General features: G+C 36.5%; 1 protein-coding gene across 3 annotated transcripts in view; it reads right to left on the reverse strand.

Annotated features, from left to right (window-relative positions):
- The window catches only part of LOC114878174 (carbonic anhydrase-related protein 10), a 248,034-nt gene that overhangs the window by 101,561 nt on the left and 120,586 nt on the right, over positions 1–25,887 (reverse strand). For all 3 annotated transcript variants that reach the window (XM_029191668.2, XM_029191669.2, XM_029191670.2), the window contains exon 2: positions 24,601–24,648. In XM_029191668.2, the coding sequence (XP_029047501.1) occupies positions 24,601–24,648 (48 nt within the window). The remainder of the gene's footprint in view (positions 1–24,600; positions 24,649–25,887) is intronic.

Genomic DNA, 25,887 nt, shown 5'->3' on the forward strand with positions numbered 1-25,887 from the left:
TTCGTACCAACGCTCTTGGGCAGTACCGAAGTTCATCTAGTGGTGAGCACATCGTGTACGATCGTGAACTGGTTGCTGTTTAGTGAGATCGGGTTGAAGTCCCCTTCGAGCAAAGTTAACCTTATAGAATGCGCGAGTACACTGAGTCCCATCGAAGTTGGCGCACAAACACATTTACGCCGCGTCGGTGAGCCGATAGGTGAGGTGCATCGTCTCACCGACGCGGCGTGAATGTGTTAGTGCGCCAACTTCACTGCGACAACTTCGATGGGACTCAGTGTACATAGTCTTTGCTTCTATGTGGCATTCTTAGCAACCACACACGACACCCCGCGTTGCCAGTGCGTCAAAACTGAGCACCTAACGGAAATAAGTTGTTGGATCTAAACTAATCCAATCTTTTTTAAATATCGCGCGGCTAGTTTGACCGTTGCAACGCCCTGAGACGGATGCGCGTCAAAGAAAAAGTTGACGTCGCTATGCGTCGCCCACGTTGTGAGAGAAGGGGTAGCTGGGTCTAGCGCGGTCGAGCGTACCGCTCGAGGGCCCTACGCAGTTCTTCCTGGTTCTTCAAAGTACATAGTCTACAGTGTTCTGAATTAGCGAGTTTCATTGTTTAAAGACGCAGTTCTGTCATAATTGCAAAGGTACGTAACCACAAAATCGGCATTTTACAGCCCAAACATACACACAATCCACCCGCGGTCGTGACGACGACCCGGTAGGGTTGGCTACTCCATGTAACCACCCTGATTACACAATACAAAATACAAGCGGCCGTTTATCGGTCAAGCCGATGACGACTCCATGTCGTCATCAACAATGCACTCCCTGCCGTTAATCGGTACAGTCTTTTGACAAGTTAACTTTTGACAAACACACGTTAAACGCTACCGTCTAACGATACAGCTTACGGCGACTCCACGTCGTCGTACAAACAATACGCGATCATGCATGATCCAATCTGATTACGTCAAAAATAATCAGCCAAATCAAAACACATACATGGGACACACACCTCACATTGATACAGACAAATTATCAAGAAATATACAACTTTATCGAGGTTTCTTGGCCGCAAGGACTTTTTTACCTCGGGGTATGCCCCCAAACATTGTGTTTATTTATTTATTCATTTATCTACCATAATATCTTTTCCATTTCCATGAATCACGGAGCTCAGACAAAAGGTTTGAGTTTCGACGCTACATAAGTAATATACAACATACACACCTATATACTCGACAAGAACAACTGTAATAGCCTGATATGTAAAATATATACATTACTGTGTCAAACCCACATTAGCATTCTTCCTCAAACCCAGCGAAAACTAGTGACAGTTCCCACAACAATACTATCTATCCGCTCGGATTGTATTTATTATAACATTGTCTGTTACGCGGCCTCTCACCCGAAAGCCTCTGCTAGCCACACGCGCTGCCTAGCCTTCGGCCACGTAACATTATAATATTTATTTATTAAAAATAATATTATTTTTCTCTAAGTCACTTTTAATACTAATATTCTGAAAATTAAGGTTTTTAAAATTCTTGCTTCCTCTATACCGCCATTTTCCCCATAGAAGCCTGACTTGTTCGCGAGTGTACTTTAATTGAAAGTAAAAGTTACACCTTTTAATCTTCTACCTAGTTACTATTATCTAAGTTAATGTAATGTATTAAAGGTGATGTTTCAGTTTTTAACTTATGGCTCTTGTTTATGAATTTATGATCATTGGTGAAATATTCAGCTTTAAATTTAACCCTCAGAAAAAGGCTAAATGATGAAGTTTCATTTTCATCCATTTTAAATAATAAAATGGAAAATCATACGAATAGCAAATGTGTTGAAGAAGATAAAAGGTTTTTCATAAACTCCTAATACGAGCATACTTCGTGTTGATCCTCTTATAGTATATTTCCTGTTCTTACCGCCCCTTCTGATAGCAGAGCTACCCCTCTGCGGGTTGTTTCAATGACACCTGTTTTAATTATCCAGCTGTCCTTCTCGCGGGACGCTTAATAATTCGTAATGAACGGACAGCGACGAGGATAACGGGAAAGTGGATATACACCCCCGCGGCTAGCTTCATCCACCCCTCGTTAACCGACGTAATTACGGGTTAGCCCGCGCCAGGAATAATTGTCAGGGATTTTTTTTCTCCTCATCCCAGAAGAGAAGAAAAGGATAGTCTCATCCCCTATCCGTTTCTTTTCTTCCTATCTTCAGTATACGCTCCTTTTTCTCGTCCCTTTCCCAGACACCAAGGCCCGTTAGATTCCTCTCGATAAGGAGAACGCTCAGGATGAGGATGGGATTAATCAAGGGTGGATTAGCTCTGCCGGGATTTCTCGATAAAAACAATTAATCGCCGGATGGAACGGTTGAAAAATGCCGGAGGAGTTCTTCGATCGTGAAGGGCACCAAAGGAGATCCTTTAAAAGTGTCTGAAGTACGCGATGATTGAAAAATTTGAATAAAAATATTTTAATTATTATTGTTGGCATAATTAATAAACAATTATTTCAAATGCAAAACTTGTATAGAAGCTTGGAATGGAAAATATTAACTGTACCTATCTCTGATAATTTGAATTTCCAAGAAATGAATCCAATTAACTTACTTTTCTTCAAAACAATTACAATTTAATTTCCTCCACGTTCGCGTATCGTGCATTCCAAGAATTACCCACGATATTACTCACGACCCGTCTCTATTACCCGGCAACTTTCGTCGAAGGCTAAAAACAAAAGCATTCCAAGAAACCCTAATCACTACCAATAACGAACTAAGAAACTTTCCAAACTGGACGACCTTCGAAGGATTACCTTGGTGAGAATATCTACGATTTCATTGGGCTAAAAATAAGCAAATAAGCATCGCGTTCCTCCTTGCAGGCAGCTCGACCTACATATGTGTATAGTTACTTAGGTCGCCAATTGCAGCCCCTGCGGAGTCGGTATCGGAGTGTAAACACTCGAGCCATCCATCTATCAAGCGTGTCAACCCTCGAGTGGTAACATGTCGACGGGTTTCAAGGGAAAACCAGCTGAATCCCTCGTGTAAAAAGCCTAATTACGGATCGCTGGATTAAACAGGGGTGGGAGATGGTAGAAGAGAAACACCCTTCATTAACGTGTAGATTTTCCACGGTCGAAAAACTACCCCTCTCTGGGCGCGGACAAAAGGAAGGATAGTTGATTGGAACGCGAGGAAAATATATTCATGTATGCATATGAATTCAGGGACAGGTAGGCTGAGATAGAAGTCGAAAGCTGGCTGGCTTTGCTACTTGAAAAACATCTTAATTGGACTTGGCGCCGATGTCGCGATCACCCTTCTGTTTTCGACCCCTCTTTTTAGCCTGTCTTCGAATCGTCGTAACCCTCCCGGCGGAATCGGGATTGCTCGATAATCCAGACGACTCGAGGAGATGTTTCCTCGTGGAGATCGACGCGAATGTAAAATGGGAGAAGCTCTTTGGGTAGGTAAGAGGATCTTGTTACGACCGACGAGGACTCGTTGAAGAGGTTTTTAGAGAAGGCCGTTCTCCAAACCTTTTTCCTTCAACGCTGTGTAAATTGCGTTTAACGGTGGTTAATACTTAGAACGTATGTTGAATGATAGTATGAATTATAGTAACCGTCTTACTAAATTTTACTTTACTTTTTTAACCTGGAAAATTTAGATAGTAGATGTTTTTTAATAAATAATGAAAACAAAAATTGTTTGTTATCAAAGAAAAAGATAAACGTGGATCTTATAAAAAATTAATTAAGAAAAGATAAGCAGGTATGTTATAAACAAGCTTGCAAAACATGTAGAACGATATCAACCTGTAGTTGTATGTATAATTTTTAAACGAAAGAGTTTCATACATTGAGAGAATAGTTTTTAAAGAAATAGCGTAGAAATTAGAAAATAAAAATAATTTATTTTCTCTCCCCCATGGTTCGCCGTCCGAGGGTTAATGATCAATAAATAGGTTTAATTAAAAATGACGTGTTTTGCATTGAAAAAGAACTATATACCAAAAATAAAATTGTAAACAAGAATAGGGAACATCTTCCATTGAAGTAGAAAACATTTCAGAAAAAGAAAGGAACAAAACACAGTTAACGTTTTATACATTCGAGTACATTGGTATATAAATGGAGGCCCGTAACACAATACAGTGGAAGTTTTCTATTTGGTTCTAAAATCGAACCCTATCGATAACCAGACTGCGACCAATATTCCACTGGATGAGATGGCTGCGAATATCTCGAGAAAGAAAATACTTTTCTTAAAGCAGATAAAACCACCGAAGATTCCTTTTTCGATATCGACGCCCGACAAAATTCCTACGTTCTGTCTATTGAAATAACAAACACTAAAATTGCTCCAACGCGAAAGATAGGTAATACCTATACTCGGTTCATATAAAGCAAACACGGAGACGTCTGTGCTATCGATAGAAAAATTACTGAATCCTTGGAAAATCATGCTATCCTTTTAGTTATTTTTCTGGATAAGACAAGTTTCAATAAAAAATTTTGATATTTTAAATTTTATGAGAAAAAAGAGAAATAAATTAATTAAATAATTTTACAATTTTCTTCTATTTATTATTTTACCATTATTGTACAAGAATAGACATATTAATTTTTATGAAAATTGTCATCTTGCCAACATGAAAAGTTTTCACTTTTTTTTCTAAAACGGAAACAAATTAAAAATGAAACGTCAAAAAATCCTATTGCAAAATTACCGTTTGTCCTCTATCTGTAATTTGCAATTTCACCGTCTAAGATCGAGCCAGTAATAAGAATGTAAAAGAAGAGAAAACTGTCGGAATCGTGCGACAGCATTTCGGAAACGCACGCGAAATGTATGCAAATACGGGAGCGGAAGGATTACTTACGTTTAAAGTACGCCGAGCCAAGAAGAGAGAGCTATTTCCATAAAAATTCCCGATCCCGGTTCCGGATCAATCTCGATACGCATGAAATATTCAAAAACAAAATGATTACAGCCTTAAGAGCGTCGATGCAGCCGGAAGTATCGGGAACGGTAGGGGGAAGAAAAATAACGAGGCCCTCGGAAATAAACGCTATACGAAAGCATGAATATGAGATGGTTAAAAGCTTTTGAGAAAGTAAAGACAGTTTCTCCAGTAAATATACTAAAATCTTTAAAATTATGCAATGATCCTTAAGCTATGAAAACATAATTTTACGAGATAATGAAAGAAAATTAGGAAATACTGGATACGCTATAATTTCATCAGGGTTTTAAAATTTATAAATTTATTAACATCTATATTATAATTACTCTGATGAAATTTAATTAATAAAATTTAATTAATCTAAGTCAGATTATGTGCAAACCTAAATACTCGTGTAGAAATTAATTTGTCAGCTTTCGTTGTTTATATTAAATTTCGATAACATTTTAAAATAATTTACAACAGTGGTTCTCAGCTATATGAACAGCTAATGGCAAGTACGTAAGAGGTAGCTGAGTGGCATGCGGATAGTTTGTGTAATATACAGTATAACTATTTCAATATTGTTTGATAGTTGTACAGTATCGAGCATGATAAGCTTCCCCAGAGAAAATGGCGATCCCTCCACCCGTAGGCTACCCTTTCTTCGGGCTTCCCTCCCTCTCCATGAAGTCTGTGACTGTCCACTACTTATTTACGTATAAACGTTTACATGAGAAAATTTTAATGGACATTTATGTTATTATTCATCATTCGTAATTACATATATATCAAATTTTATGATATGTAATAATCAAAAGTTATATTATTGTTTTCTAAATCACCTTCAACGTTAATATCGTCCAGTTTAGAATTTTGAGAACTCCTGCGTTCCCTATATCGCCGTTTCTCTTAAGAAAGCCTACTTTACTCAATACTGTAATACCTACTTAATTTATACTTTTTTCTTTTGTACAATTATTTGATTAGGAAGATAAAAAAAGAAATATATGACAGCAATGTAATTAAGTGTGTATAATCTCTCGTAAATTCTTATTCTTACTTCGTAAAAAAATAATATCTTATCTACCGATCATACTTTCCCCGATGATACTGGAATTCTTAAATTTTCATTTCGATGGTACGCACATATTTACGAAAGAAACTAGATCAATTGGTGCAATGACGTTCCGCCAATAAATTTAAAAAGACAAACAACAAAATGTTTAGAAAAAATTAGAATAGTCATATTTTTTAAAAGATTATAACACAAATTTAATTATTTAAACATTACACTCATAAAGTATGGGTCCAAAAAGAGTCAAAATAATAGTACGAATATTAAATGTGTTTAATTTCTTCACAAATTTTGCAAGAAATTTAGACTGACCTAAGTCCTAATTAATTTATCCCGTCTGTTAATAAATTTCTCAGCCTTCATAACCCTTCACCCTTTACTTCTTTCCTTATTAAGAAGCTCGATTAATTTGTTTTGGCAGCGAACGTAGTTTCACGATGCAAACGGCAATCTTAAGAAGGGTGCCGCTTGCGAAAAAGAGATAACCATAGTTCGATCGATGAATCTCACGGTTCAGAGGAGTCCTTCGACCCCTTGGCAATCCCCGTGTTCTGCTCGTTCACTCCTTACCAGAAGCTCGTTGGTCGGTTGCGACACTTTTCGTGTTCTCACGGAGCCGATAAATCTCTTTCTCTCGTTCCTGTGAAAACGAGAGTTTCTGTCGAATCGAGGGTCGTCCAATCGACCCCACAATATACATAGAAACATTTCCTTTTTTCTTAGATCATTCTATTTTTGAATAATTCTAAATTGCGTTGGACATTGATATAATGATTGCGTTGACTCTAGATTTGATATAATAATAAGTAGAAAAATAAAAAAGAAAAAAATAATTAGATGTGCACGAAAACCCGAAAATATCGAGGCGAAACGAGTCGGATTTATTCGGGTTGGATCGGGTCGGATACATCTGTATTTTCAATAACTCAATCTAAACCGACCCTAGTATTGGGTACGCAAAATTTTTTTTCGGCTTCGCGCACACCTCTACTAATAATCTATAATGCTAAACTGAAAGGTGATATTTAATAATATGTTTAATGTATGCAGTTAATCACAGAAGAATGAAAATCGCAAAAATAATAATTGAAAACTGATAATAAAAAGAAACAAAGATGAAATGGTTGTACGTCCTCAATTCGATTCTTCGTGAAATTGAAGGACATAGAGAAAGTTTTCAGATCACCTGGACCCGCGAAATTTTTGAGACTGCCAGGCCAAAGAAGTTCCGTAACACGTTCAAAGCTTCCAAGATTTGCAGCACTCTGGAGACTTTAAAGCTTCCAGGCCCATCACGGTTCGGATAACATTCAAAATAATTTTAAACTTCACGCTGCTCTGATCTGGACCGAAACTTTCCATGAAACTTGTCAGGGACCTCTTAGAACGTGTCCGCGGAACAAAACTTCATTTTAACCGGGAAAATGTTTCGCGAAAGCTCGCCTACCCCATCTCGCCAACCTTTATTCTACCTTTAAATACTTTGTTTATAAACTATACCCAATTTGTAAATACTATTATTATTATGATCATCTAACAATCATAATTGAAAAATTATCAAGTTTAATCCTCCAATAAAATTCCTCGATGCAAATTATCCGACATTGTTTGTAAAATGTTATTGTTCATAAAATAAAAGCAACGCTATCCTTCATTTATTTTCCCAGTCAAGGGAACAAAGCGGATACTCGACGGAATGTTCGCGTTTCCGGTGTGCTGTTGTAACGCGGAGAATCAGTCGTTCAATGATATCGTCATTTAGAAGCTCGCGCGGGCGCGCACGCGTGTACGGTGAAACGACGTTGATTAATTGGACCGCAGTAATTAATTTGAAACTCGACAGGCTAAATGGCGCGAAGACTTGAGACACGTAATCCAAGGGCCAAAGTATTTCATTCCACGCCCGTTATCCATCCTTGATAATCTTGAATTTAACTATCCAAAGATAAGAGAGCCGGACTCTATTCCGGATTCGAGCAGCCGTGAAACTTTTATTAGAAGCTACGGAATTTTTCACAACTCTTTCTGGCTGGTAGGAAGCTCGAGACGAATGGGATTCTTTCATTTCTCTTTACCAACTTCTTCCTGCTTGTCTTGTCGCGAATGATCGTCGATCGATTTGCTTTTCTCAGCTTGTTACTTCTTACTCGTGAACAATTCAACTTCCACTTCAGATTCTTCCAAACAATTGATCAATTAGTATTTTGATCCTTTGGCCCTTTTTGAAAAATGTTGGAACAAAATTTGTCCGTTCATCATTCTGGAATTTTGAAATTGAAACTTCAAAATTTCGAGGATTTTAACATTTCGAAGGGGTCTGGATCCACTCTAGAAAAAGAATTAGATACAGTAGATGCTCGCTGATTATCTGCCACATGGTTACCTATTAGAAACACCTCCGCCTCCAGCTGCATTCTGTCCCCCAGCTAGCCAATAAAAATAAATGAAATGTGAAGAATGCATGTGTACCATTGACGCTCGATAATTCTCCGTTTCTCACAAGTATCCGCTTCCAAAATCCCAAATGGAGGAAATTATCGAGCGTTTACTGTACACGTGAAAAAATTGAGTTTGAAAAAAAAAACACAAACAAGCAAAAGAATATACTCCGCAGGGAGGCAATTAAGAGTAACAACCGGAATTACGAACGATTCGAAAAGCTGTGCTTGCAAACAACGGGAACGAGCTTTCGAAGCTTACACGGCTAGCTCGCGATAACGATATCGTCCGATTCGCAATCGCGAAGCTGCTACGTAGAACAGGCCGATTTACACTGCGTCGCTGTCGCAGTTGTAAATTCGTTAATTAACTAAGGTAATTGCTCCTGTAGCCGGGTAATGCATTCGGAAACCGGATAGGCCGTAACACGCATCATACGGACGCGGGAACATACATGGGAACGAGTTCAATTTGAATATAACCGGTCTACATCGGCCACCCAACGAAATCCCGACAATGTTTTTTTTTCTTTTTTTTCTTTCTTTTTTTTCTTTTTTTTCTGTTTTCAACAACCATAAACCCACCGAGTGATAAATAGCAAATTTATAATGTACAGTGAAGCTACTGGGAACGTTCAGTTGTGCTGATTCTTACATCGTCACATATCTATTGATCGGCGGGGGCCAAAATAGCCTATGAATTATTAATTAATAGAAGGATGCTAAGAAACAGGGCAACTTCTTGGAAGAAAGAGTAAGGGGAATGCAGCTGCTGCAAGTTTCAATGAAAAATAGACTCGCAGGACGATTAATCCTCAGATTGATCCCCCTCCTCTAGACTACCCCTTCTGCAACGTATATTGAATTTTTCGCCCTCGAATTTCCCACCCCAACTTTTATCGACTTCCAAATGACGTCGAATCACGAATGAAACGGAAATCGAGGAAGGCCGAACGAACCGATTCGTTGGAAAGTTCGACGAAGCGTTTAATGCTTCGATCGTGGCAACAATGCGAGGATATATCGAAGGAACAAAGTGCTGCACTTAAGGTGCTATTTGCGGGGGTGGATTGGAGGGTGCAGATTATTGAATCGCTTTTTGATACTCGTTATGAGATCGTGCTTGGTATAGAATTGATTGGTCAAGGCCACCTTCCTTCTTCTTCTATAATTTCACTCGATTCTTGGATTGTTTAAACCCTTCGCGTGTTATGGGAACATGTACCGGTTCTTGCAATTAATGGTTGGTTTCTCAGGGCGTGTATCTAGGCCATTCGTAAATGAGAGACTATTTCTGTTTGATCGTATATAGGGTGCCCCATGAAAACTGGTATGATATTGGCTAATGCATATTCTGGAATTACGTTCATGCAAGTTCTGTGCATTGGTGCAGTAAAAAAGTGAAATTGTATCTTTCTGTAAGTGTAATATGTACTTACACTTTGGAAAGATTAGGAATGAAAAGAAGAACACGTCATGAAATAAGAACAAATGATAATAAATGAAATACAGATATGTGTTTTTGTACATCGGTGCATCCAAATAAATTAACTACACTAACTTTTACGATTCTTCGTCCTCTTAAGAAGTTATTACAATTAAAACTTTAGTGTAATTACTAACTGGTTTCAAAGTGATAACAATGAACAATTTACTGTTATTACTGACAGCTTAATTATTGTAACTATAATTGCATCTTGATGCATTTGTATGCATCGATACATTTAAAAAGTGCAACTGCATTTTTTCGTTAAATGAGATTCTAGTTAAAAACTATTATAATTACTAAAAGCCTAATTATGTGTCAGCCTTGTTTCCTAAGGCACAAATCCGAAACAGAAAATCCTGGGACGACAGAAGTGAATTTGAGCAAGCCCACGCGAACAGAATTGTAAAAGTCCTGGTGAGCTTGTTCAAAATCCGCGCGGTGCGTATTTGCCCTCTCACGGGTACATATACGTCGCACGGATAATGTATGCGCGCAATCCAGCCAAGCCGGCTGCTGTTGGATGAACCGGCGCGGCGCCAGGATAGTTGCTTTATCCGGAAACGTATTCTATGCATACATACATGTTCAACACCTGCGTAGCACCGTCCGGCCGCTGCCAGCCAGGATGTTAAATTACGACATTTAAATAATTTCATTTAATCTTCTGCACGGCCCGAACCATACCCCTCGGCTCGACTTTCGTCGCGAAACGGAGAAGGTATTCCTTACGATTCGACGTCACGAAATATTGTATTTTCCCGTGTAATATCTGTCGGACGACGAAATAACGAAAATGACCGAAACACTTTCACGCGTTCGTTACTCGCTTCGTTTCGCAGAGATTAGCCCAACGCTGCGCTGAGCCGATTTCATCGACGCGACGCGACGTGACGCGACGATGGATCGGAAAAATGGATGGAATTCCAGAGATTCTGACGTTTCCAGTTACTCGGTATCATTGATCCCAGAAAGGTCTGAAAATGAACCCATCGGTATATTAATCCTTCATACTTTGATTCATAAAATCTTTTCAATGCTTATTTAAAAATTTTCCTTCCATTCCTACCTACAGCTGATCAGTGAAACATCTAAACGAGAACTTCTCTCACAGAAAGTAGAAAAATATTTTTCCCAAACATCCAATCTAAAACCGCCCTCGGTGGCTTTGCAAGCAAATCCAAATGAACCAACTCGCGTCCAAGGAAGCACATTCCGTGAAAGCCAACAACAACCGTTTTAAATTCCATCCTCAGAACGTACCGCACCGTCTCGAATTGCTGATCTCGAAATGTCAGCCTTAATTCGTTCAGCGTAATAGCATTTCCGGGCTAGTTATCTACCCGTTTCCGCGATCTTACAGGAACCACGATGCTAAAAAATCCTCGTTGATCCGCCTTTGTTCGACTTTCCACGCGAGAATCACGACGAGTTTTGAATCAGCTTGCCACAATTCAACGCGAGACGATAAAGATGGAAGGCGGCCGACATTTGCATGTTTATTCCGCTTCTTTTATTCCGGCCACTTCGACACACCGTTTCCATCTGGAAAATACCAACAATACTGTTTTACCTCCGACAAACTTGAAATTCAACGATCTTTCCTTCTATTTCCGGCTAGGTTTCCGTTCAGACACTCCATGCTTTATTTCGTGACAAATGATTCTATATTTGGCTACTAATTAGAATTCTGCAAGAATATCAGTTGTAATTAGTAAAGGTGTACAAAAAACCTGAAAATATGAAGTCGGGTCGAACCAAGTAGGATTCTCGAAAGTAAAGATGTGCGAAAACTCGAAAATTTCAGATACGCGATACTTGAATTGAGTCGGGAATTGTTTTGGTCGGCTCAGAGTGAACTGGATACCGTTCTTGATGTACACTTTTAATTCACGGTCATGTTCAACAAAGTTCGTCCCGGAGCACAGTTCTCTGGGAATCCCGAATACACCAAAGTAGGTAATCTCCCATCCGATCCGAGTACCGGGTAGCCGATATGCTCGGATTTTTGCGCACTTCTAATATTTAGTATTCTCTATTCATTTCTTTTTTGTAGTATAAAATTGAAAGTTGAAACTAAAAAATTAAATGCTTGAAATAATATTTGAAATTTGAGGAATTTTAGTAATTGAGAATTAGATAAAATATGAAACTTTAAAAATAAAATATGCAGTTTAGAATTTGGAAGTTAAATTGACACCAGTAAAATTTTCTTTAGTGATACGGTTCCTCGCCAGTTTCACAGACTGACAATGAGTTATAAAACGTCCACTTTCCCATCTCGCATAAACGTCCATTTCGTGTCACTAAAACGTTATTGTTCCATGAAAATTCTCATCGAAGAAACCCAGAATTGGCTGCATCAAATTAAAAGCAGACCTGTCGTTCAGATTCTCGAGACCATTCGTAAGCATTCAGTTTATTTCATACGTCCTGGCTAAAAATATTCCCTGATACGCGAATATTCATTCGCTTCTATTATTCATGTCTTCGTCCTACTTTTTCGCTTTTGCAACTCTTGTTGCGTCTTGCTATGGGAAACTATGCGAGCAGCATAACTGAATGAACGTCACTTGAAGAATGAAATAAAAATATAATAAAAACAATAAAAATAAAGCTGATTAATCGACTGCGGATATTTCTACAAATACATCTGTTTTTTAACCGACTTCGATAAAGGAGGAGATTACTCAATTCGATCAATATTTTTTTCTTTTTTTGCGTACGTTCACCGATTATGTGCTCCGAGATGAATGGACCAATCGAAACGAAACCCTTTTGCTTCTTGTAAAGTATTTCTCCCAATTGGTCCCGTAAACGAAACACGTTGCATTTTTTTATTTCTAATGATTTTTACCACAAAAAATGTAATGCTTCATTTACATTTTTCGGCGTTTACTCTGCAAGGAATGTACCGATCGCGATGAAACCTTTCACATTTAGTAGGAGATGTTTCCGCGATGATACCAATTGCAAAAATTGATGGAATTTGTTGTTGATAACTATTATTATAGTAAAAAACCTGATCCTTGCAAAAAACTCTGCAAGGAATGTATCGTTCGCGATGAAACCTTTCATATTTAGTAGGATATACAGGGTGTCCCAGAACTCGCGTTCGTCCCGTGAAGGGGTGGTAGCTGGGGTGATTCTGAATAACTTTTTCCTTTGCAAAAAAGTTGTTTGAAGCTTCGTTTTTGAAGTATTCAACGAATTATCGAACGGCTCGGCACCCCGTTGGCATTACACAATAAAAAAATTGAACTGGTTGAACATTTTTAGTTGTTTAGAATGTTTAGAATTTCCTTTTCTACATTATGACAGGCGACAAGATTCGTATTCATTTTAAACAACAACTAAAAATCTTTAACCAGTTCAATTTTTTTATTGTGCTATGCCAACGGGGTGCCGAGCCGTTCGTTCGCGACCTACGTCAAGTCCCGCTTTCGTAGCCGACAATGCCGTCCCTGAGCCCGCGCGCTATACGCGCTCGGATTGGTCAGTGTTTTTCCTTAATACTTCAAAAACGAAGCTTCAAACAACTTTTTTGCAAAGAAAAAAGTTGTTCAGAATCACCCCAGCTACCACCCCTTCACGGGACCAACGCGAGTTCTGGGACACCCTGTATATCGATATATCCGTGATGATTTCACTTGGAAAAATTTATGGAATTTATTGTTTATTAACCATCTAAATCCGGCCAATTTTTTTCGGTTTATAGTTATTAGCTAAGCAATAAAAACGCAAAAACATGAAATAAAATAATTTTTAACAAAAAACACAACCGACTTCAAAATGCGCTAAAAAGTATAAAATAAGGAATAACTTAAGTTTATCCCCCACAAAAAAATGGCGATTTTTACGAATGAAATCAATAAAACTAGATTCAAAATGAATTTTATTCAAAAAACTAATCCGCGGAAAGATATACAATATTAATTTTTACGCAGTTTTCATCCGTTTCATCAATTTCAGTTGACCGCTCCTCATCGCTCATTTCCACTTTAGACTTCTTCATTTTCCCGATATTCGCAAAAATAATTTTACTGCCGTCATTTACGACTTGAACAGTAACATATTAAATTCGTTTTGCTGACTGGGAGGCTGCGCTCCCCAGACCCCCCGTAACAACTACCCTAACTAATACCAATTTATTTTTAAATAATTATTTTCGTACTCTAAGGCGGGGGCCTCCCGCCCCAAGAAATATAGGCAATTATGTGGATGATTGACAACCTCACCGATTTCGATTACCTTGATAATATATTTCAAGGTCATCAAAATCGGCGAGGTCGTCAATCATCTGCATAATTACTCATAATATAATATAATATAATATAATTACCAGTTCTGACTTTGCCTAAAAACTAATGTTGTACATGTTTCCGCGGATTATTTTTTGATTAAAATTCATTTTGAACCTAGTTTTATTGATTTCATTCATAAAAATCGTCATTTTTTTGTGGGGGATAAACTTAAGTTGTACCTAAAATAATTTCTATTTCATTTATACCAATACTCCACAGCTATTAATAAAACCTATCTAATCGTTAAATAATATATTAAACATATTACAACCTTTTCGGAGGCGGTGCTAAATTAAAAATATCCGAAAAAACGATGCTGCCAATAACGATTTGATTGCGGTATGGCGTACTTCGTAATTAATAAGTCTTAAAAAAAAATACGGAACGTTATAGATACGGCTGAGAACATTTGTAATTGTAACAATTGTATCAGAAGTTGGGAGCACTTTTGATGTATGTACGTGAAGTTAATTCCCAATGGGTACGTTGATTCCCGTTGAATATTGTTTACTTGAAATTATCAAATGGGTCATTTGTCCTAGGTTACCGACGTCTGGACTAGGATCTTCCTAGTAGAAGAAAAGTTTTTAATTTCGCGCCGCCTCCGAAAAGGTTGAAATGTGTTTAGTATACTATTTAACGATTAAATATGTTTTATTAATAACTGTGGAGTATTGGTATGAATGAAATAAAAATTATTTTACACTTTTTAGCGCATTTTGATTATAAAATGCTTTCTCTCTTCAGGTGATTTGAAATATTTAAACGTTGAAACTAGGAAAAAGCTTGGGATGTATATTCAAATTTATATAAAGCTATTTATTAACAAATACATTACGCTAATTATATTTCCTTCGAAAAATAAAATAAAATCATTTATATAAAAAGATTAGAATTTTTTTTTATATAAGAAACATTGCTCTTGTTTTATATAAAAAAGCATGATGTATCCTTGCTTGTATATTGATTGAAAATTTTCGCTTAGCTCGATGCAAAAAATATGCATATTAAAAATTCTGCACGATCTATGCGTAACGTAGCCATCTCGTTAATTAAAAAACTTCATCGAATAAATGAATAATATTGCAAATAATCAAAGCTGCAACTAATAACTGGAATATTGATGTAATATAAACGTGTCGAAAAGTGATATTCAAATTAGTACTTTGAGATGGAAGGAGAGGCAACTATGAATATGTTCGCATATCCGACAAATGACGGACATATTCTACTTCACTGAATAGAAATATCCCTCATGGCTAACAATAAGATACTATTAAAGCAAAACATATTAAACTTTCTGATAATTTATTACAGAAAATACATTCTACGGTAATTTTTGTATTACCAAACACACTTCATTGCAATTTTTGTATTCAATAATTTACAAGATTGGACGTAATTTATTATACTGATTGTCAAATCTAACAATAAGTTATAACAATTTTGCAATAATTTAGAGGTAAAATTATTTATAATCGCTATCAAGCATGTTTAAGATGTACCTATAAATTCAATCACTTACTTATTGATAGAACAGCGTAGAAGCTGACCATGTGGTCAGATCTCACTCCGTTTGGCAAATTAGCGACATTCTCGAAATTCTGGTCGGAAATGGCGTTTAGGAACGCATAGCCCGCATAGCCGTGCAAATTTCCTCATGGTGACCAATGTTCAAAGCGTTCTAAATTTAACCCCTCTCAAAGACATTGATTTTTTCAATCTAATGATAAAGAATTTTAAATTTTAAATGCACTCAAGAATTTGAGCTCTCTATTGCATATGTAACTTATTTAACAAGAATTTAATTCTGAATAATATTAAATAAATTGATCTTTTCTAAGATAAAAATAAATATATTATATTGTTTTATTTCACATTATTTCAATCTCAACGAAGTAAAGTAGATTGTTCATGCAAGTAGATTATCCTAGCGCTAGTTAGATAAAAGATCTAATGTCACCATGGTAATAAAATATGTGGCATCGAACATTCGTAAAAGCACAAGCGGAGAGATAATGTTATTAAATGTCATTGAAATGTTAATATCGGAGGAAAACTTTTGCACTTTTCAAGTTATAAAACAAAAGAAGACTATAAAACTGCCATCATTATTTTCCATAAGAAAAATATTATAGATCAGCTATTATTACATTTCTTACTTTCCTAATTTTAGTATTATTAGAAACGTTTTTTTCAAATATTAGGAATTCTTTAATTATTTATAATGGTTAGCTGCATCAACCCATCATCGTTAATTTCTTGCTATTATAAAATCTACGACGCAACCATGCATAGTATTTAATATTCTTAATCTAGAAACATTGAGAAACTGGTTGAAAGGGCTTATCTAACCGAACTCGGTCGATCTTGGTCATTTCTAGTCGGAAACCAGGCTAACGCACGCGATTGTTGCTTTTCATTCGAATTTATAAAATAAACGCTATTCTCGTTGTAAGTAAAATATGCTTTATATACAATATACAATACGATTAAACATGCTCCAAAGGGTTGGCTCGGGGTTTAGATATTCGCGGTTCGTCGCTTTAGAATGCTTGAAAAATTCGTGAATAGGAGTAGTGACACGAACAGGACAAGATTCCATTACTTACTGCAAGAGCTATTTCGCTCGAAAAGTTGCTTCCTTTCGTATTAATTATTACGTTGTTGTTGAAAAAATTCGGATGAATTAATTTGTGACAGTATTGAAACGATAAACAAAATTGTAATTATACATTATGACCCTCTGCGGGGGTTAACGCTATCTTACAACAATCGGAGTTTCGTTGGGCGCCAGCCACCCGCGGTGGCAATCGTAAAGTGAAGGACAAGGGGAGAATCGGGGGTCTACAGGGGACGGGTTACGCGGCTCAACCGTGGTCTACCGTAACACAACCTACGCGGGGGAGTACGCGAGGATTGTCGTGGGAGGGGAATCTCAAGGGTCGGGAAGGTTCACAGGAAGGTTCACTACGTTATGCGTTCGAGAATGGAACTAAAAGGGGTGAATGGGAAGGAAAAGGGCTTACAAGGGAACATCGGGGACTGATACACTCCGATTTTAATGAAACTTTGCATAAATATTTATTAGACCTGTTTATGAAGATAACTATAATTCGTTGGTGCCCGTTTTTCACTTTGAGGGAGATATCAACCCTTTTATCCGAACCGCCCTTTCTATATACGTGCTTATAAATCGTAAACAACAAAAGATATCAAAAAATAGTTGAAATAAAAGTTATACCGTATAAGGCTGCGTGCAAGTTTTTTTTTTTTAAATCATCCTTTTTGCAAAATTGAATTTCCCCTCCTCCTCCGTTTTTAGAAACTTAACTTTTTTCTCAATCAATAAAAGCGCCTATTTATTATGAATTCAACGATGTATTATAGTGTATAGTTGTTTTAATTATTCCGATGGAATTTTTGATTTAAGTTGTTTGATTTGTGTGTATTGACCGCTAACTCGACGTATAGTCGGTACTTGCGACGTTGATAGAACCTATATATGTTTTACAAGATATTTGCGTTTATATAAAATCGCAATAATAAGCCATTTATTGTAGGCGTATGATATTTTTTAAAAAGATAAACATATTATTCCCGAAACACGTTCAAAAATTCGGATTTTACTCTTTCGATGTTTCGTGATGCTCTTGAAAGAGGATCCATAGTCCATGATATTGATATTCGAAAATGGGCATTAGAAGCAAAAGAAAACATTGATTTGCCAACATTTAAAGCAGAAAAGTGGTAGATATTTAAATTTAAAAAAACTGCATGGAATAGTTTCGCGTAAAATAACAAAATTTGTATCTTACCGGAAATGTGAAAATTCTCAAGAAATAGATACAGTTATCGATAATTTTATTCAAGTTGTGAAACCGAATATTAATACTCGTAGTTATGGCGTAGAAAATGTATTTAATTTGGACGAAAGTGGTTTTAATTTAGAACTTCATTCTGGTCGAACGCTAGCTGCAAGGAAATCAAAAACCATTGAAGCTGTCGTACTGTCCATATCATCAACCACTCATAGTTATACCATACAACCTACTGTATCTGCAAATGGAACATTGCTTTCACTGCTTTACATAGTTTTAAAGGAATCAAGCAGACAGTTCGGACCAAGACTAAAAGAATGTTTCTGCTTCAATATCTAGCAAATTAACTTCAGAGCACTTTAAAACTTGGTTTACTGAAATATTTTTAACAAACGGGGGATCCCGAAGCGTTCTCCTACTAGATTCATGGAATGGACACTGTCCAAATGCTTTGCAACATCTTGTTCCTGAAGGAAAAGAAGTACTTTTTCTGACGATACCGAAAAAGACGACAGGAAGACTACAGCCTCTTGATCTTCTTGGTTTTCGAATATGGAAAAATTTTGTAAAAACCTTTAATCATTACGTTATTTTACATCAACGAAATAATATCATAAAACTCCAATCTCTTGTACATAATCAGTTGTCTTCACCTAGATTCCAAAATTTGTTTAAGCATTCGTGGTACAAAAGTGGATACATAGAAGAACGTCCGGCACGCTATGAAAATCCAGTCGATTATTGTTTTACAAAACAGGTTGACAAAATTCATCGGTGTGATATATGCGGAGAATTAGCTATACTTCCATGTGCTTGGTGTAAAAAATATTTATGTTTCAAACACTTTTTTGAAGAATTTCACTACTGTAAAAGCTATGTCGAATAATATTGGTTGTTATGTATATGTACAATAATATTATATTATAATAAACATTAAAGTCAGAATAAGCGAAATATGTATAGAAGCGGATTTAACGAACACAGTATGGATGAATGAGAGTGTTACTGTATCAAAAACTCTTTACATTTGCAGCTTATTTTTATATGTAGATTAACCGTCTTTTCAATTGTACTACTACATCGGAAGTACTCTGTATATTGTAGAAAGCCTACAAAATAAATGTACTTCATCATATGAAGATGAAATTAATCTTGCAATTATGAAAATGACATGTAAACGAATGGAAAAATGGTTCTTATCAAAAATCTTATCAACGTTGCAAGTATAAGTTGAGTTAGTGGTCAATACAGACAAATCAAAAAACTTAAATCAAAAATTCCATCGGAATAATTAAAACAACTATACACTATAATACATCGTTCAATTTGTAATAAATAGGGCTTTTATTCATTGAAGAAAAAGTAAAATTTTTCAAAACGGAGGGGGAGGGGGAATTCAATTTTGCAAAAAGGATGATTTAAAAAAAAACTTGCACGCAGCCTTATAGACCTCAAGAAACGGTATAACTTTTATTTCAACTATTTTTTGATATCTTTTGTTGTTTACGATTTATAAGCACGTATATAGAAAGGGCGGTTCGGATAAAAGGGTTGATATCTCCCTCAAAGTGAAAAACGGGCACCAACGAATTATAGTTATCTTGATAAACAGGTCTAATAAATATTTATGCAAAGTTTCATCAAAATCGGAGTGTATCAGTCCCCGATGTTCCCTTGTTAGGCGAAATCGCGATTGTACCGTGCGCGAACAAAGGGTACCCGGGCGGAGAAATACCGTTGCCGGATCCGCGGGACAATACTATACTGGAGCACGCCACACATACACACCGTACACTCCGCAAATCGTACTTTATAAAATCGCTAGGTAATTTCGCTAAGACCGCTACGCGCTAATTGCCGGCTCGTCGCAGGGAATTTCTGGAGAGGGGATCTATGGCTCAGGAATTGGCCGGTGATCGGGATCGGTAGGGCTGACGACGGGGCTCGGCGATGCTGGCTGCGGGCTAAGGGTCCTCGGGCTCGACGATAGATGGTTCCACGGTGTCCTTTTGGGTCGCTTTCTTAGCTGGACGCTCCTTTCGTGGGGGGCTGTAGGGTCGTTGTCCTTCGGGGATTGGGGTTGCAGCGTCGTTGTCCAGTCCTTCCGTCGCCTCTACCGGCCCAATACCGGCGGGTGGGAGAAGAGGAGAGGGGTATTAAGGGACAGGCGCGTGGTGGGCGAAAACCTGGATTATTGTAACGGGGGGGCACTCGCGCCACCTTGTTACAATATATTTCATATTTCAATTTTATAAATTACTGCATAATTTCAGACAATTAAATGACACTAAATTAAATTGGATTTCCAAAATATTAAATATTTGATATGGAATTAATTATTAAAATTCAATTAAAATGTAAGATCCAAAGTGCCTGCCTCCCCTCCTGGAAGCCTACAATTTTTAGATCCTACAACTCAACATTTTCAGTAGAACATTCTAGTCACATCAATGTCTACATTTTTCAATTGATCTATGGGTAGAATTCAAATGATTTTGAAACAAGAAATACGAAAATTCGCATAATTAATAATAATGATGATGACGAAGATGATAATAATGTAATCATGCTAAAGGCGAAAGATAAAATGTAACATACAAATTACATCCTTCGCTCGTTTAAAAGCACTGGTATGGTTTGATGAGAAATTCTTAATTAACTCCTTTATTTACGAGTTAAGTGAGATGCCCACTTTCGTGTACCGTCTCTCTGACACATTTAACAAGTATATCATTAAGTCTCGGTGGATACGCGACAGGGAAAGGGAGTGCCCTCGTCTCGCGGTAGAAATTTCATTTTCACTTCGAAATAGTACTCTTCCACCGGCCGGAAAAGTGTTCTTCAAGTGGCAACGAGAACCTTGCTCGGCTACGAAACACGACAAGCAGCCGGGACAGACTTGATCCCGCACGTGGAAAACTCCATTGGAGATTTATATCTTACTCTCTTATCGCGTCGAATTTTCTTATTTCCTTCTTCAACGTCATTATTCAAGAAGTTTCAAGGTTCATGCAAAATCTACAATATTTATTCTTGAATCGCATCATCATTAAAATTTATAATTGATTAATATTCTTGTATTTGATACGTTACAAATTAATATCATTTTGTCACGTTAAATGTTACAGAAAATTCTTGATTTATTTATTTTTAAATCATATTATCGTGAAAAAGTAAAAAAGAAAATATAAAGATTTAAATCGCCAAGTATGAGAAAGTCGATCGGTTTGTAGGGGATGGGGGGTGTGGAAGCCCTTAATTTTCTGAAGTTACGGAACCATCGAGTGGCTCATGCCGCTGGCACGAATTTTTTAATCTCGCCACCCTCCTCGTCGGGATCGCAGTTTTTATTAAAAATAAGACGGCCACCAAAGGGTCGTGCGAGACTACGGAGCCTCAAGTTTACTGTTGTTTCCGCCATGTGAGCCAGCTGCCACAAGAGAAACAGTGCCGTATACTTTGCCTTAAACACTGCCACCCCCTCTCCCTCACTCCCCAACCCATAAACTCGCCGACGATATTTTCGTTTCGCTTCTCGTTCGGATTCCTTTTTATCGCGTCAATTTTACGGCTTCTATTCGGAAAATTTTGTCGTGCTTATGATTTTATCGCTGTCTCACGATCGGACAGTGTATAAACTGCGACGATCCATTAACTCGAACAAGAAACAGCTGTGTGGTATAAAATTTTCTAAAAAGATATATCGCAAAGTTAGAGGGCTTTGGAATATTTGAAATATAACATTAATCACATATTACGAATAAGCTGTACTTGAAATAATTGCAAAATAATTTAAATAAAGGCTGAATAAATATTTATATAAGTTTGAAACTGGCTTTGGCTTTCAATACTGTGTTGAATTTCTTTTTTTTGTGAGGATAACAGGGACAGAACCTTTACGTGACTTATTACTACCATCGACAGAGTTCGAAGGTCGATTTTTAGGGTGCACCGAGTCTCATATCGCAGACAGATGGCTCGTCCGTTTTTACAACCAATAACGGACTTTCGTCGAAGATATACGTCTGTACTACCGTGCCCACTCGTCGATCTATACAGGGTGAATCACTCAACACCAGAATCTCAAATATTTTTGTTAATTAAATATTTTCTCTTAACGCGTTGAAAATTTCATTATTTTTCAATTCAGGTCGGGAATTTTTTTCGGGTTCAGACAGGACCCTGAAAGATTGCCCAACACATGAATTTGTTCGAGTACCCATCATTTCGGAACCTCAACTCGATTCGAGACTGGAAATTCGATTACATTACGTGCTACGCAGTAACATGAAAATATTTTCAAACTTAAAAATTAAAAGTATAGTGTATGCGTGTGTCGCGAAGCGCAAGGAAGCTTCTAGAAACGTATAGAAAGTTAAAGTCAAAGTTCTCTATATGGATCCAAACATCAAGGCTGCGAAAATCATTGAACAATTCATTAAATAACTCAAGACAAATAACATTAAAATCTAAGACGTACAGTGCCGGGATAAAATATTGACACACTGTTTAAAACAAAATATGTATCTCATTTAAAATTGGACCAAATGACTTGAGGCTTTTGGAGAAGCTATAAAAATTAATTTACTAAGATATGTGCTTCTGTTGTTTTAAAAAATTACAATTTGTCGAAATCGGGAAACAAATAGTAAAAGGCAATTTTTTAATTTTTTTATCTGAGTTTGCAATGAAAATTTAAAATATGACATTTGTAAATTTAAGTATGTTATGTGTATGCTGAAAATTTCATTGAAATCGGTCAATGCACTTAGAAATTATAAGTAATTAAAATTTCCGAAAATCTCTAATAACATAATTAGTCACATTCTTAGATGAAAAGCCGAGATTTTCGGAAATTTTAATTACTTGTAACTTCTAAGGGCATTGACCGATCTCGATGAAATTTTCAGCATGACATAACTTATTTGAATCCACGAAAGACATATTTCAAATTTTCATTATAGACTCACATAAAAAAGTTGAAAAATTGCCTTTTACTATTTTCCTCCCGATTTCAACAAATTGTAATTTTTTAAAACAACAGAAGCTCGTATCTTAGTAAATTAATTTTTATACCTTCTTCAAAAATCTCAAGTCATTTGGTCGAATTTTAAATGAGGTATTCTGTTTTATACGGTGTGCCAATGTTTTCTCCCGGCACTGTATTTCCTAGCAAATTAGTACCTGATACACTTAACTTTTAAAGGACATGGTCCAAAAAGAAGACTGAAATCTAGCTGTAAGAACAACGATATATTTTCCACACCGAAACATCAAACAAATGTATTACATTTAACACAGGCACATGGGTCGGGTAACGCCTAGCTGTCTATATTAAATTTAAAAAAAAAGTTCTCTATACGTTTGATGAGAAGGTACATTTTCTTTTAGCCATCTTACAAGGGTTAGCCTGAAAGAATGTAGTGTCGGCTTCCGAATTGAGTTTTGGATCCCGAGTTAATATTCGGTTCTTGAAATTACCGGTACCCGAATAAATTTACGTACTAGACAAATTGCCCGATCCAACCCGATGATTACCCGCCCCGAGCTAAGGCTCCTTCATCTGCACACCCTTAATATTTTTACAATATTTCATTACTTCTGTTACTAATATTCAAGTACTAAGTATTTCTAGTTAGGTAAGTAAAAAAAAATTCTAGTAATATGTACAATGGATGTCTTTGGAAATTCATGCATTACCTACCTATTTATGAGTGAATCACAAAAACAAAATATAGGTATGCATAAAATATATTAGAAAGAAACAGAGGGAGAAAGAAAATATGAAGATAAGGTGAAAGTTTTTTAGTGAGAAGCAGCAAATCTACTCTTAGCAAGTTTTTCACGGATAAAAGTGTCTCTTTGCCACCATCGAAGGTATTTCTGTAATCGTGCTGGAATATCAACTCGTCATAAAACTTTTCCAATATTAACTCCCTTGCGCGATTAAAGAAAAAAGAAAGGAGAAAAAAAAAAGAAAAAAGAGTTGTTTTCAACAGAACCATCCCCGATATCTCATTATTCAGGCGAGTTCACGCTTGCTGAAGATACGGAGTCGCTCGTCGAACTTCAACCAATCGATCGTGAAATCATCGAATATTAATGGAAATTAATTCGCGTCGATTAATTTCTCTTTCTGAGCTTGGCCGGTATCGGCTTCAATTCACCATCACACGGACGATTATTTTGTCCAGCTGCTTAGGGAATTGATGGAACATTCCTTCGAAATCCCACATCCACGATCCATAATCACTCGTAAACGTCATTACTATTTCAATGAAAAAACTCAATTGTTTTATTCTAACAGTGGAATTAGTATTTTGAAACTCTTGTATTTAATTTTTAGTTTTCAAAGTAAATATAAACAGACAAAAGAAGTGTTTTATCGTCTGCTTAATAACAAACTTTTGTAATACTCTGAATTTTTATACCTGAGATACCTACTTCAATTGCAAATTGAATTAATTACAAGATATTAATTAAATGGAAATTAATCGAACTTACCAGAAATACCGTCGTAGGTCCACCATTCATCCCAGCTGGCCTCAGATTCTGCAAAACAACAAAATACCACGTTAATACTAATATTTGTAAATAAATAACACCTGATATATTACAATATGTATTCCTATAAGTGTATCTAAAATTTTAAATAAATCCATTTTTAATTCCATCAAGCTTGCTATTTGAGTAAAGAAAGCATGGATAATAAAAGCCCTGCTATGTAATATTACTAATGCTTATGTGGCTTTAATACAACAACACTATGTTTCTCGTGGTGCACCATGAACATAAACTCGTTCCATTAACAATGTACCAGTTTCTTGGCCTGCATATCCTTGGAAACTTTCCGGACGCCGCCGGGAGAAACTTTAAAGCTGTATCATGAAACCGCGAACATTGATCGATCGAACTTGCTGGTAGCCACGGATGATCGATCAATCGATTATACCGAGTAATTCAGATTTGAAATTCCGAAAGTGTGTATGTTGAGTCGGAAACCGTTCTGATAAAATCGAATTGTGCGAAGAAATGAAGAAAGGAAAAATTTGAAATGGTACAATTTTCTTTTGTAAAATAATGAAATCCTTTTAGTATATTGATTAGTGCAAAATAGAAGATTTTAGAGTGAAAATAAAAAATATATATTTGAATATGTTCTCGGAGAACACGAAATGCTAATCGATTCATGAAAAAAGTCTCACCCTCGAAGCACTCGACTCAACGCCCTGATAATTGAATTTTCATTTCAACGAACGCTTTATCTGTCGCATTACCGCTTCTCTTTCCATATTCATTGCCTTTCACACCTCGAAATAGCCAGTAGAACACGATATCGAGTGGCTCGCTGTTCGTTTTTTCGCATGCAGATTTTTCCATGGCTATGCTTCCTCGGCAAACGTTTTATATTACACCTATATGCGTAAGCCTTCTTTGCTAATTTTTATTTATGATTTATTAAATTAATGTCTTTCATAATATAACTTGGAGAGGACAAAAAAATATAATGAATACAAATTAATCACAGTATAATCAGCAAGAGTTGCATTTTCGGTAGGGTAATTTCGGAAGAGATGGATCACTTTTGAACTGCAGAGTCTGAGTCAATTGATACTCGAACTTACAAAACATAGATACACATCGGATATAAAAGTAAAGTTAAATGTATAATTTCTTAATTAAAAAGTTTCATATGTGGGCAGAATAAGTTTTTAAAGGAACTGCATAAAAGAACATTAAAATTAAAGAATAAGGAAATTAAAATTGGGGCTCTATCCATGGTCCGTCGTT

This window comes from Osmia bicornis, chromosome 11 (assembly GCF_907164935.1).
Source record: "Osmia bicornis bicornis chromosome 11, iOsmBic2.1, whole genome shotgun sequence".
NCBI lineage: Eukaryota > Metazoa > Arthropoda > Insecta > Hymenoptera > Megachilidae > Osmia > Osmia bicornis.